At 45.8% G+C, this 14,848-nt stretch overlaps 1 protein-coding gene across 4 annotated transcripts in view; it reads right to left on the bottom strand.

Moving 5' to 3' along the window:
* The window catches only part of MCM10 (minichromosome maintenance 10 replication initiation factor), a 30,257-nt gene that overhangs the window by 13,127 nt on the left and 2,282 nt on the right, over positions 1 to 14,848 (bottom strand). For 2 of the 4 annotated variants that reach the window (XM_090041804.1, XM_090041805.1), the window contains exons 3-11: positions 14,278 to 14,610; positions 13,196 to 13,300; positions 12,508 to 12,648; positions 11,805 to 11,979; positions 10,677 to 10,842; positions 8,946 to 9,113; positions 4,950 to 5,066; positions 3,395 to 3,594; positions 2,514 to 2,614 (exon numbers count right to left, since the gene is read on the bottom strand). In XM_090041804.1, coding sequence (XP_089897930.1) covers positions 2,514 to 2,614; positions 3,395 to 3,594; positions 4,950 to 5,066; positions 8,946 to 9,113; positions 10,677 to 10,842; positions 11,805 to 11,979; positions 12,508 to 12,648; positions 13,196 to 13,300; positions 14,278 to 14,610 — 1,506 coding nt within the window. The remainder of the gene's footprint in view (positions 1 to 2,513; positions 2,615 to 3,394; positions 3,595 to 4,949; positions 5,067 to 8,945; positions 9,114 to 10,676; positions 10,843 to 11,804; positions 11,980 to 12,507; positions 12,649 to 13,195; positions 13,301 to 14,277; positions 14,611 to 14,848) is intronic. The other 2 variants (XM_090041806.1, XM_090041807.1) reach the window with 1 other exon arrangement.

The raw sequence follows: 14,848 nt of genomic DNA, 5'->3' as shown, positions 1-14,848 counted from the left end.
CTAGAGGCAGGCAGAAAAGATGATCAAGGGCTTGGAAAGCAGGTCATATGAGAAGAGAGTAAAGGAGCTAGGCTTGTTCAGTTTGTGGAAAAGGTGCTTAGGAGGGGACATGATTACAGCCTGCAAATACCTGAAAGGCTGCCATAAAGAAGAGGGACACACTTTTTCTCTCTTGCTGCAGAGAAGAGGGTGTGGAACAATGGCTTGAAGTTGCAGCAAGTAAACTTAGATTGTGTATCCAGAAAAACTTCTTCACTCTGTGAGAATAGTGAGGCAGTGGAACAGAGCACCTGGGGAAGTTGTGGACTCTTCATCCCTGGGAGGTGTTCAAGAAGGGGTTGGACAGCCACTGCTCAGGAATGAGCTAGGTGTAGCTATGCCTATTTTCTATCATGGGTATTTCCCATGCTTCCGGGTTTTGCTAGTTGCTCCCCGTGTCCTCTTTATTTTGCTACATGTGTCACGGTGTTTTTAAGCCTTATCAGAGGCATGAAAGTTGGCTACAGCTAAGGCTGAGGACTTCAGCTAGGGTGTGCCGATTCTCCCGCGAGGAGCAAAGCCAGAGATTTGTGGCTAGAAGGTCATGCCCCTCTGCTCAGGATCAGACCAATCACCATATTTGAGGTCAGGAAGGAATTTTACCCCATGGACTGTGAGGGTTTTGCCTTCCTCTGTAGCAAGGAGCATGGCCCTCTACCCAGGACCTACTGAGCACATATTGTCAAGTTTATAGAAGCAGGACATTGGCTGCTGTGGGCCCCCCCCCCCGAATTACCTGTGGCAGCTTAGGGTGATAAATAGATGCTGTGTCAGGGTCAAGGGTAGTCTTATGTACAGTTTAGATCAGGGTGTGCAATTATTTGGGCTCACAGGCCACAGAGAGTTTTGCTGAGCTGTTGCAGGCCAAATCAGATCCCCTTCCCCCCTGCTTAACAGCTCCCCAAAACTCCTCATGTGGGATACAGCCATGGATGGGCAGGGAGCAGTGTTTGGGAGCAGGATGCGTGGACAAGACTGGGATCACAGGGCAGAGAAGCAATCCACTGCCCGCATGCCCCTCCAACAGGCGCAAGTTCTGTGTGCAGGGAGTGGATTGCAGCTCTGCCCCAGCCCAGGCCCTGTGCTGTCACCCCACCAAAATCCCACACCCGGCCCCAGATGCAACCCCCCCACACATGCTGTCACCACCCTACATTCCCCGGGTCTCCACAGAAACCACCTGGGTTTCCACACAGGCAGGGCATGTAACCAGGTGGGGAGCTGTGTTTGGCAGTAAGATGGGTGGGCAGGGTTGCGAAGACTCTGGGATCTCGGGGTGGTGACAGCACAAGGCTGGAGCCAGGGAAGAACTGTGATCCACTCCCTGCCTGCAGAACCTGTGCCCGTTGCAGGGGTGTGCAAGCAGCAGATCACTGCTCTGCCCTGACCTGGGCCCCAGGCTGTCACAGCCCCAAAATCCTGGGGTCTCCCTGGCCCCACCCAACCATCTCACTCCCAAACACAGCTCCCTGCTAACCTGTGGCCCCATCCCATCCACATGGCTGAGTGCCCTGCTTGCACAGGTCCCACCCCCCAGCAGAGGATGCAGGACAGACTCACTGGGGTGCAGGGGCAGAAGGGCTACATTTGGCAGCTGCAGCAGCCAGGAGCCACCACTGTTGGGAAATGGAGTAGGCCACTGTGCCAGCCCAGCCCAGCCCTGCTGCATGCCTGGAGATGGCGGGACTTGCTGCATGTGCCTGGGCTAGATGCGATTGAGGAACCTGCCGCAGGCCAGACAAAATCCTTCAGCAGGCCATAAATTTGTCCACCCCTGGTTTAGATTATGGTTGTATGGGATGGTTTGGATGGGAATGATTCTGCCTCAGGCAGGGGGTTGGACTGGATGACTTCTGGAGGTCCCTTCCAGCCCTACTTCTCTATGACTATGACCACTCAATGACTTGTGTTCACTCTCTATTGAGAGCCAAAGGAATCCCCAGAATTGCCACTTCTAACCCTTACCTGTAGCGGCAAAAACAATACACAAAATACCAAGAACACCCTGCGACAGGCAAACGAGGGCACTGTCAATGCCTTGCCACTGAAAAGGGCACCAGTCAGTCCATTTGTGCTCAGCACTCAGTAGGTGTGTGACTCTGGTCTGAGCTATGGCCATTCAGCTTGCCTGATCCTCAGGAGCACACTCAGTACTCCTGGAACCTTCCAATACTCCATTCAATTATAAAGTCTTAACCCACTGATTCACAATTCAAGATCTGAAAGCTGGCACTGCCCCCTCATGGTAGCACCGATTTTGACACTGACATGTTGCCTGAATGCAACGTACTGGACATTTGTTTAGCAACACTTGTCCTGCAGCTGTGATGCAAAGGGGAATGGGAAGTGAATTGAAAAATTCCATCTGTACAACTACCAAATCCCCAGCATCTCTAGCTTGCACATCCCGGGCTCTGCAGACCTATCACCCACAGCTGAAAACATCTGAGGAGGAAGAAGAAAGACAACATTACCAATTTTCTGTCTAGCTTCCTGTACAATTGCATTGGCTCCTTTCACGACCAGATTTGTTAGTGTAGTTTGAATCTTCTTCTTTGGAGCTGCAGCTGCTGCACTAAAAGAGACAAAAACCCCACAAAAAGTGAGCTTTATTCAATGACTTGAAGCAAGAAAAGGATAAGGGCTGGTATTTGAGCTCAAGTGTGATCTCAGCCATTCAATGAAAGCTCCAATTACACAGCCTTCTGCCTGAGCAGGTATTTGTCTGAAGTAGGAACTTTGTGCTTGGCCGCTTTTTGGTATCAAAACTAGATTTCCCATTTCTCTCTAGATTTCAATACATGTGGTTATAATATTGAGAGGATACTTGATCACAAACACTGTGATGAAGCTGGATGACGTTAGCTCAAGAGAGAGAAGCTACTTGCTGCATACAAACTCAGTTTATTCAATGAAGTAGCACTGGTGAGAAACTCAAGTGTTTTGCAAACACTGGGCAACTTCCAGCAAAGCCTTTCCACAGCTTCCTGGCTTTGGAATGGGCCCTGAAAAACCCAAATGCAGGAGACACATCCAGAGACTCTCCTGCCACTGACAAGGCTTATCTGAAAGAAGTCAGCACCGCAGGCCCTTGTCTCCCAATGGATTATTGCTTTGGCCATATTATTACCAACCCCTTAGAGAAGAATGCCATCCAAGCTTTGATTCTGCTTATGGAGACGAGCAATATCCTGGCAAAACAAAGTATGGCTGTAAACCAAGAGGAAGGGGCTAGTCAAAGGGTCTCTCTGAAGTTTCCTTGAGGCCCAGTTATACATAGCCAGGAAGGAAATGTACTCAAAAGCCAGAGACAGTGCTTTAAGAAGCCTCCAGGGAAGTTAAGTGGTTCTCTTACACAGAAGCTGCGTAGGCTGCTGAAGAAACCCCTCCATAGTAAAAGCCTTCCCGGCACAGCCTCTCCTTCAAGCTGGGGTTCTTACAAGCCAGGCTTTTTGGAACACGGCCACCTGAGAAGGTGGACTGCAAGTCTGCCCGCTTCGAGCTGAGCTTCTTGTACTGAGATTGCACGTGATACTGACAATATTCACAGTCATTCTGAGAGGAAGAAGACAGAAAGGCTTGTTGGTGAAAACTAACAGATGATTAAAATTAAATACATTGCTCGAGACAACCAACAAGGTTTTTCATAACTGACCTGCAAATGCACAGATAATGTGGGTTATAGGCAAGAAATCAAGCTTGGCAAATGCGTACACAAGCCTTTACTACTGTGACTAGCCGGCTGTTGTGGACCAATTGCTTGATGGAAAAAATGCAAATCTCATACATTAAAGCAGGGGTTCTCAACCCCCAGGCCACAGCAGGTTGGCTGCCGATTTGCAGCACGGTTGGCTGCCGAACCAGAAGTGGCCACGGACAAGCAAACGGCAGCCCCCCAGAACCAGGTGGAGAGGACGTGGCTCCTTCTGCAGGGCCCGCAGTAGCACAGCGTTTGGCATCTTTACCTGTCTTCCAGCTGGAAATTCCAGCCACAGTCAGCTGTGATTGTTAGGCTGCGGTTTGCTGGGCCATAGTCACTTCCAGGCCATGGCATAAAAACTTTGGGAACCCCTGCATTAAAGGTTTTATTTTCCCCAATAAGCTCATCCTGAGCCTGGGAAGACCAAAGGTTTAATTTCTGATGATGACTCATCTACCTGTCTGTTTCCATGTTTTAGGACCACAGAATTTATAATCTCCTTAAATGCACAGGTACAAAGGAAAAGCATCAGTAGAAGCAAGACGTACTGTACAGCTATTTTGAATGACAATTTTTTAGACCCATTTCAAGACAATATAGATTAAAATCTCTAGTCTGTCAGGAAGTTCAATGCTGTGAATAGCCCCCTCAGCAGGGTAGGCAACAAAATGAAAATGATTTCATTCTATCTTTAAACTTTCATCTGCATATTGTAGTAGCAAGAACTCCCAGGTCAGACATTTTCAGCCAATTAGAACCTGCCAGTCAGTTCCTTCAGCCAGAAAAGTTTTCCCCACGATTCATTATTGTTGCACTGGATAATTCAGTTGACATTAGGATGCTGTATATAGATGACCCTATGAACTGATCCAAAGACACATTCTAAATTTGCTGCATGCATCTTATACATCTATTGCTCTTGTTCCATTCTAAGTGTGCTTCAAATGCCACCCCACTCAGCTAGTGATCCACCATGTTCAATACGGAGTCACCTCTTTCCCCTTAAACTCTATCCTTGACCACATTTGCTCTGATGGCTTGGATCACTATCACTATTCACATGACATACAACTCCCAGACGTTCTTAGAAAAATAGGGCTGAAAGGGACCTCAGGAGATCAGCCAGTCCAAACTCCTGCTCAAGGCAGGATTACCAACAGCTCACAACATTAATAGTTTAATGGGGCCCTAGAGACTGAGGGATACAGACCAGATTGACACTCTGCATGCAGGGATCACCATTCTTCTTCCTGGCTTTGCAGGTGCCCAAATCAAGGGCTTCACCCATGAGCAGGATCTTCTGGGGATGATCGACAGACAAGCATACCTAAAAAGAAAAAGCACTAACAGTAAAGATAAGGCTCCATACACAGATTCATGAATGGTGGTCATCCTTAGAGGCACAGCAGTAAGTGAGCTGTATTATTGAGCACCACACAATATTTATTTATTATCAGTGGATAAACAGAGGGATCTTGAGTTCAGTCCCAAAAGCCTGGACTTTTCAGGTCACTTGACAATGTCATTCATTTATACCCATTTTGGGTAATTCAATTGGTTGCATGGTGCAGCATCGGTCCTGATTTACTGCCTATCGTTTTCATGATAGCAGCGTTTCCCAAACCCTGTGGGTCTACATCCCACTGTAGTAAAGTCGGACACTCCTGTGCTCCACCTGCCCTCCAGCTCTCGCTGCCACTTCCCTTGTTACCGATTCCCTTTACCAGCAGCAGCAGGAGCTAGTGGCAAGGTCAGTAGTGAGAGTGGCTGAAGTAAGGGGGCATTGACTGTTGTGATGTGCATGTGCCTCCCCAAGGAAGTTCCCACAGCTTGGGAAACACCGTATTTTAGCAAATGCTGGTTATCTGTATATTAAGCATATAAAATCTGTCAGCATTTCTGCTTTGTAGCTTGAATTGTGCTGCAGCTGACTGCATGCTCATTGTAACTGCCTGATTTGTAACTACATGTGCACCCCTTAACTGTGCCAGAGATAGGGAAAGGGAAGCAGCTGTCAAAGGGCTGCTATTAGAAGCACTGACAATGACAGGAACTAGTTAGCTCTGCAGCTCCTCTCTCACCTCATTTTCAAGGAGGGCCTTGCGGGGGAATGCATGCTCAGGGGCAACCAACATGGGTTTATCAGTGGCAGGTCTTGTCAGACCAACCTGGTGGCCTTTTACGATCAGGTCACCAAATCATTAGACGCAGGGGTTGCTGTGGATGTAGTCTTTTTGGACTTCCGGAAGGCTTTCGACACTGTCTCTCACCCTGTCCTCATCAAAAAGCTGAGAGACTGTGGTGTCGATGCCCACACGGTCAAATGGGTCGCCAACTGGTTGGAGGGCCGCACCCAGAGGGTGGTAGTGGATGGGTTCTTCTCGACCTGGAAGGATGTGGGCAGTGGGGTTCCGCAGGGCTCGGTCCTCGGGCCTGCACTGTTCAACATCTTCATCAGTGACTTGGATGAGGGGGTAGAAAGCACCCTGTTCAAGTTTGCTGATGACACTAAGATGTGGGGGGATGTGGGTGCACTAGAAGGGTGCAATAGGCTACAAGCTGACCTTGACAGGTTGCAACGGTGGGCGGATGAGAATAGGATGGGGTTTAACACTGATAAGTGCAAGGTGTTGCACATGGGGAGGAAGAACCGGCACCACACTTACAGGTTGGGGAACTCTCCTCTTGCCAGCACGGAGACGGAAAAGGATCTTGGAGTCGTCATTGACTCCACGATGAACATGGGCCGGCAGTGTGGGGAGGCAGTCAAGAAGGCCAATCGTACCCTATCATGCATCCACAGATGCATCTCGAGCAGGTCCAGGGAGGTGATCCTCCCCCTCTATGCGGCACTGGTCAGGCCGCAGCTGGAGTACTGCGTCCAGTTCTGGGCGCCACACTTCAAGAGGGACGTGGACAATATGGAAAGAGTTCAGAGGAGGGCCACTCGTATGATCAGGGGTCAGCAGGGCAGGCCTTATGAGGATAGGCTACGGGACCTGAACCTGTTTAGCCTCCACAAGAGAAGGCTAAGGGGGGACCTTGTGGCCTGCTACAAACTGGTCAGGGGGGATCAGCAGGTATTGGGGGAGTCCCTGTTCCCCCGTGCGCTGCCAGGAGTGACCAGGAATAACGGTCACAAACTGGCGGAGGGTAAGTTTAGATTAGATATTAGGAGGCGCTACTTCACAGTCAGGGTGGCTAGGGCCTGGAACCAGCTTCCAGGGGAAGTGGTGCAGGCTCCGAGCCTGGGGATTTTTAAAAGGAAGTTAGATGAGCACCTTGCCGGGGTCATCTGACCCCGGTGCTCTTTCCTGCTAAGGCAGGGGGTCGGACTAGATGATCTACCTAGGTCCCTTCCGACTCTAGCTACTATGAAACTATGAAACTATAAGGGCTTCTTTTAGCAGCTTTGACAGGAAGTATGAAAGCCTTGAAAATGAGAGGAGATAGTCAGCTTCAGAACTGTTGATTATGCTGGGTACTTACACAGCTTTGACTGCTTCTAATAAGTTTAGATAAGTGCCCGAGGCCTCTCCCCAAGGCGGCACACTTGAATGGAACGTGGAAAAACTGATGATTAAGGTTGGCCTGAGGGCTCAGACCAGCACGCTACATACCAAGGGAGCACCAAGCCCTCAGCCACGCCGTGCTTGAAATGCTGCAGACTTTCCTCAGAAGCTGACACATATGGTACTGGTTTGAGAGGACAGGCCCAGTCAGTTTGACATGGGGCTGAATGCAAGAGTGTGTCATCCCTGATGCAAAAGACTGGGGAAAAAAAACTCCAAGGTGGATGTTCAGATGGGAAGAGAATCAAAAAGGGAAAATACAAGAACTTTTTGACAGCATCTGCTTAGAACGGGGGTGGGCAAAGTGCGGCCTGCCAAGCCATTCTATCCAGCCCACAGGGCCCCTAAAAAAATTACAAAATGAATATTAACCTGCCCTGGGCTGCCCGTCATGGAGCCCTCAATGGTTTGCCAAAACTCAGTAAGTGGCCCTCTGCCCAAAATAATTGCCCGCCCCTGGTTTAGAAACAAGTGAGAAAAAGGAGATGAAGGTCTATCAGTACACCCCACCCCTTTTTTATTTACTATATCCTATATTGCAGAATGATAACGTCCCAATACGTTCTCTTGCAAGGAAGCAGAAAGCTTTGCATCTGTTCCCTTTACAGGTTTCCCTCACTTTATGCTGTACATGCGTTCCTGCAAAATGGCATGTAACTTGAATTCGCATAAAGGGAATCCATTTTACAACGTAACGAATAGGGATACTTTACAAGACCTCGACTGTACTGACCCCCAGACCCATTTCTCCCACTTTTACAAGACAATTTTGGTACACACCAACAGCAGGCAGTACACACAAGCATGGGGAGAGAGGTAGGAGATAAGTTAGCGGGATGCTTAGAAGCCGTAATGGGGACAGCAACTACAGAAATGTGTCACAGACAACGAGCGAAGAGCACAGATCCACACAGGAGACTATATTTTGGTGTGCATCACTCCCATAATGCACCACAGAAAGCAGCTAACTTTGGGCTTCCACCACACCGATCGCATAGGAGTTAAATTTACCTTGCATAGAACAAATTTTTGGTATAAAAAGAGTCATCACGTAAGAGTGAATTCGCACATACAGAACCCACATAAAGCGAGGGAAACCTGTAGTTAAGAAAGGTAGATCTGCTTTCATTTGCACCTGCTAACACATGCTTACTATATGGTATTTTTTTATTCACATGTATCAAGCTACATTTAGATGGAAATGGAAAGGAAATTCAATTAAAACGCCTAAAAGTGGCATTTTAAAACAATTTTATTAAACTAGTAAAAAGCAACCATCTTTAATGTCCTAGTAACATATGAGAAAAGTTCATTATATACCATCATTTATTTACCACTACGCAAAGGGAAAAATGGTCACCATATCCTTCATGATTTTAAAACTAGTAAATCTCATCCCTGCCAGCTCATTCTTATTCACACACAAAAAGGAAAGTTTGTTTTCCTCACCAAACTCTCACTAGGATCTTCAACTTCAAAAAAAAATAATTTAATGTTAAACAGATTATTACAAAGAAAAGTGTATTTAATTTAAAAAACTCAAAAAATAAAATCACATATGATTTAAATTAAACCAACTTTTCTTTTTAAATCATTGCTTATTCTTTCCTTGTGGTGGCCAAAAGTCATCTTACCTCATCTGAACCCTCCTTAGGTTTCATGGGATTAGCATTGAGCAGCCCAATGACTGTGCCTTGGTCCGTCTTCCAGTGTTCCTTGTGGACATCACCAAACAAAAATAACGAGACGCACTTATTCAGATCACGCAGATCATTCAGTCGCCAGATGCTGAAGGTTTTGCCCTGGAGCAGACAACATTTACTTTCTGTTAGATCTTTACAAGAAGACCACCAATACTGCCCATGCTTAAAGGAGTCACCCTTAAAATAGTTACTTTTTTGCCTTTGTTTCTACTTTATGACCTCTAAGCAGTATATAGAATATGATGCTATTTGTTAACACAGGTAATTTCAAAAGATAAAATAGCCTTTTATTGGCCATTTCTATTGCTGCTGCTACTAATATTTAACTGCCATACAGCACTTCTGACAGATTCTTATTAGTCCACAATAACCCTGTGAATAAGAAACTAACCCCATTTTACAGCTGATGAAACTGAAGTGGCATTTTAACCAAGATTCACAAAGTTCAAGCTAGAACTCACACCTAATACTCAACTCCTTGATGCATAATCCTAGCCTTCCAAATGAGCCCAAGGAAAATGGTAGAAAAGGCACGGTTTGGCCCTTTTAGAATGAGACAGGCTAAAACCCTGGTAGGTGTGCAATAGGGTACCTCTTGTCTTTGCCAGGAAAAGGGATTTATTAGATCTAGCCCTTAAGGACTGGTTTAGTGAGAGGTGATCGTGCCTTGAGCAGAGGGCTAAACTAGATGACCTCATGAGGTCCCTTCTAGACATACTTTCCTCTGATCCTATGATTTAGATGCCTAAAAATTAGGCACTGCAAGCAGGTGGCCTCTCTGATAGGGGTCTAGGTTCCCTATACAGGTCTGGGAGAAGTCAGACACATGATAATGAAGATGAAAAACAGTAAATGTACTGAGTAGGGAGACAGCTAGAGATACTCAATAGGAAACACTGAGTACAGGAAGATGCTTGAAATCTTTTCCCTTTGCAGCAGCTGTTTTCTACTCAGGGAGATGCTTCTGTCCACCTGGGATTTAGAGCTCAGACCCCTCTCCTGAGGCTAGGTACCTGTAAGACTTCGTTGAAAGAATTCACTCTCTTCTTTTAGGCCCAGACAGATAGAACCAGGGGGCTGTGAAAGGTGACAGCACTGGCTCAGGAGATAAGATACAGGTTAACAGTTTCTCTTTGGCCTGAGCAGCTTCAAATCCCAGCTCAGGAGAGTGTCACAATCACTAGGCTATTGGCTATCGTAGGTTTGGGCACTTTCCATTCCTCCTCTTGAAGTCATTCCACTGTGCAGCCCAGAATTCAAGATCCGCTGGACCAGAAGAGTCATGGCTTAGCAGTTAGGACACTTTTTTGAGGCACAGAAGTCCTAAGTTATGGTCCCTACACCTAAGAAAGGGCCTGCATTTTACATTAAACCATCCCTGAGCAGATTTACACATCCTAATGGATACAGTGTCATGTGCCTTGGCTTTCATATCAGTACCCAACACAGCAGAATCAGTGCAGTCTAGTTCATGAGAGCACAGACACCAACAATACCATATGAGTCTTGTCTACTTGGAATATTTAATACAGTTGGTTTTAATTAAAAAAAAAAAGGCAAATCTGGAGCTGGCTGATAAAGCATGCAAAACCTAATTAGTTCTTCAGTGAAAACACAATCATTTCATTATGACTAAGCTTATGATACAATGAAACTGCTTACACTGTTTGAGCTCTGAGGGGTGATTTTCTTCATTATCACTCCAAACGTTACCCAGTCTGTTTCCTCAAGATTTTCTCCAGCAAGTTTGTTTTGAAGCTGAGACAGTCGGATCAGCTTCCGTCCAGCCATTTTCCTCTCCATTTCAACTGAAGATACACGGGGTTTTCTATAGTAAATATTGACATGTTAGCACAAATGCCTGGAGTCAGCCCAGAACATTTAGAATTGCAAAGACAGATTTAAATTCATTAGGGCACGAGACTACTGAAGCATCCCCTAATCACAGCAGGATTGCTCCTTCCTGTATACTATGAAATGCTCTGTCTATGCTTAAAAAGCTAAAATACTCCCACTGGGAAATTGCAGGAAGATCTGCAAGAGTATGAAATAAAGCATGTTCTGTGCCTTATTTCACTCCCTGAGATCACCTGAAAAGTGCCATCAGTCATCAGTATTCAAGAACCTTCAAACTTGTGTTGATCCATCATATACTGTGGTACAGTGCGTGCACTGCAAGGTTCCTGTGTACTTAATTCTATTGATTTTAATGGATGACTAGACTAGAGGAATACTGCTGCTGCCCAGGCAAGAGTGAGCATTGTAAACAGCATAGTTTCCAGGGAAAGGAGCCATTTCAGGTAACAGGAGACCTCTTGTGCTCACAGAGAGTATTGCAAATCTTGTTTGAGCAACAGTGGGCCAGTCCTGCAGTTCATAGCAAAGTGCCAGTGTAATCCGACTATCATTTTTCCTTTGCCTCCTCTCACTGTCCTCAGAGCATAATCACAAGAAGCATTTCTAAGCACATTAACAAAATGATGAGGACATTTTTAAAAGAATACAGTCAACATTCTGTAAAGGGGAGGAAAAAATGGGTGTCCCAGCATGTTACTATCCAACTGCTAACTTCTGACCAATGGTGTTGCTTTACTTCAACAGCACCCTGACTAATGAATATTCTGGCATTGGGAAGTGACAAATAAGATACAGGTATACCAAATCCCTGACAACCTGAGCCCACCATTCACAATGCATTTCACATAGCTGCCTCCAATGTTACACACTGGAGAGATCATGTCCTCTCTCTACTTATTTGAAAGTGATACAAAAAAGCTTTGGCTTGCCAACCTCAATCTCAGGCCAGAGAAAGCTTCCACAGAAACTGGCTGATCAGTAACGCTGGAACATCCAGGCAAGTGAGAAGTCCTCTCTTTGACTCCAACGTTGGGGGTGTTCCCCCCAATAGATCTGAGAGGCTGGAAAGATGAACTTAATACTGTTCTTAGAGGAGGACTCTTGTTCTCTGCAAGTGACAGAAAAAAATAATCATAAATTAATGAAAAATAATATTTTTACTTAAAAATTCTACCAGCCTAAACTTAACTAACTGAGCCCATGTTATAGGAATACTTAATCAGTGTTTACACTGCCCTTTCTGGACAGGCCTGTTCCCTGAACTGGAATCTCAAGGAGCAGTCCCATTTCAGTTGTAAGTGCTCCAAGTGACAGCATTTTCCAAGACAGGCTTTGTATAACTCATTTCCAGAAATGAGAATTGCAGCACACTGCATATTAGACATATCTGAATTAATATTAAACAAGCTTAACTAGTTTTTGGTAGCAAGATAGGTATTATAGCACAGAGATCAGCTTCAGCTGGATAAACAAGCCTGTCCCAAGTTCCTTGTTCCCACATGTAAGCTGCAGGTACATAACTACTAAATTAAAGGTCACTCAATAGGTTTCCATTGGGAATGAGAATCAGAGACTAAATTTCTACTGAGCAGTAGTGCAACTCCAACACACCAGAACCCAAGAGTAAGAACCGTACCTCCCGGTGAAAGCTTTGCTTTCTGGGCTCTCCGTTTAGCTAGTGGTAATGCATGTGCATCAAGCTGGGCAGAGAAACACGGCGACTCCTGTAGTGTCTGCATTTTCCGTTCCTTTAAGGGCATGCAGGGCGGTTTCCCTGCTGCACAAACACAAAAGGTATTTAGGAGACCTCCTGATCTGGACACAAGCAGCCAGAACTGCTCAAACAAAACATTTCCCTATATAAGAATTTATATGCAAGAAATTGTGGAAATCCATGCAGCAGCCAGCCATGGAAGCGTGCGCCAAAAGCAACACATGGCTGGGAGCCAGCAGCTCATCTTCAGTGACTCGACATATTGTGGACAGATGAACCACAGAAGTGCAGTAAAGCACAACCAATTCCCCATTTTTATCTATTCCACATTCAAAATCCAGTGATGTCACTCTTGCCTCCCACATGTTAGAAACACAATGGGAACCTATCCATATTCACTTTGAAAGAGACCAGTATCCCAGTTCAAGAACCTCAGGTGCTTCTACTTCACAACTCATGGGGAGTTGTGAAGTAGAAGCAAATCATCTCCATTTTACACATGGGGAGACTGAGGCTTAGTGTCCTGCCAGGGTCACACAAGGGATTTGTAACAGCAGAACATATAGCACACGGCTGGGTTTTAGACAAATAATCTAATTAGCCTCCATACCTGGAGCTTTCTTTGCTGGGCCTGAGCTGGATGGCTGCTCAATAGCAGTCTTTTGCAGCTGCTCCTGTAACTTCTTCATCTGCTCTTGCAATTTCTTCAGCTCATCTATGAGAGAATAAAGTATATATGTAAATAACAGAAACCTGCTGCAAGCTAAGATTAACAATATTATTAGAAATTCAATGGCTTTACTACCTCACAGGAATGTAGAGATGTTTACTGGGAAGAACTGGTGCCATTATAGAGAGAAAGCTCAAATTCAGCAAGAGTCCCACTGAACCAAATTAATTAAAAAAGGCCCCCTGGAGCTTAAGTATTTTTTAATACAAAGCTCTTTTGTCATACAATCAACACAACACACGCCATCACAGAAGATGCATAGGGGGGGCAAAGATTGGCCCTCGTCAGCCAGGGAATGGAGGCGCCAAGCAAAGCACCAGCCAGTGCCTCCCCTGAGATTATGGGGGTGCTGAGAGAAGTGCCAGCAGTGGCGATCGGCCACTGGGGGACCTCACCTCCCAGTCCGTGATCAGTCGCTGGTGCCCGCCCCCAGTCTCTGTAGGCACCAGTCGCCCATGCATCCCATGTTGTGTGGGATATTTAGATCTCTTTTTTACTAATCTTGAGATAGGATCAGTGAATAATGCCTGTTCACTTGCACTACAGTGAAATATTTGTGCCTTCATGCTGAATGCCTTGGTAGCAGGAAAGCATCTGGCCCACACAGGCAGCAAAAAAACAAGAACTAAAGTATACTACTAGTAAGCAAAACTCCCTCTTAGGTCTGGTTTCTTTGGAGTCAGCTGACAAAGGCAGCCACTGGAAAGCAATTAACTTTGCCCTGTAAGCACTTAAAACTGGACTAAGTCATTACTTATTTAGCTCAGGCAACTGACTAATCTATACAAGAACTTCCAGTTGCTTCCCTTCAGAACCGCATCTGAACTAGAAATCAAGCAGGAAAGTCTCTCTATTTCTTGCCAGCGCCAGTAAGCCATCCACTTAGTCCCAGGAGTCATCTAGCAATCACCATGACTTGAACTATATTTGGCAAATTGGCCAAAAATGGCTACTAGAGAAACCTTGTAACTCCTGATTGGTTTTCTCCTTCTCTTGACTGGGGGCTGGACAACAGGGTATTTCTTGGGCAGGTTCTTCCTCCTTCTCTTCTTCTATCAAGTCATCCACATCTCCAAACAAAGTAGCCACAGTTTCCTTCTCCTCATTGGCTTCACTCTCCTCAGACCCAACCTCCTCGGTGTAAGAGGTATCATCCTCTGCATCAAACAGCTCATCGTACTCATCAGGTTCTCCTGCCTCCTCTGAGCAACCTTCTTCCTCTTCAGGGCAATTCCCATCCTCAGCTGCCATATCTTCCTCTAACAGGGAAGCCAATAGCTCCAAGTCCTCATCTCCTGGAATAAATTAATTAAATCAAGCATCACTACAGCCCAATTCAAGGAAGCCTGCCATTTCCAGGTTACTCTACTCATATATAATTACAGAGACAAGCCAACTACTGCCTAGATCTAGTCAGGGCACTGATTTGCTTCTTGCACTATCAATTTGTTCTAAACCAAACTACAGTTAAAATAAAGACAGATGTCAAAGCATAGGTTCTATTCTTCTGCTCTCACTTAAATGTGACAATCA

This window comes from Crocodylus siamensis, chromosome 4, assembly GCF_052110815.1.
Source record: "Crocodylus siamensis isolate JL-2025a chromosome 4, ASM5211081v1, whole genome shotgun sequence".
In the NCBI taxonomy this organism is placed as follows: Eukaryota; Metazoa; Chordata; order Crocodylia; family Crocodylidae; genus Crocodylus; species Crocodylus siamensis.
The sequence above is the reverse complement of the archived record's forward strand: the minus strand, read 5'-3'. Positions and strand labels throughout refer to the sequence as shown.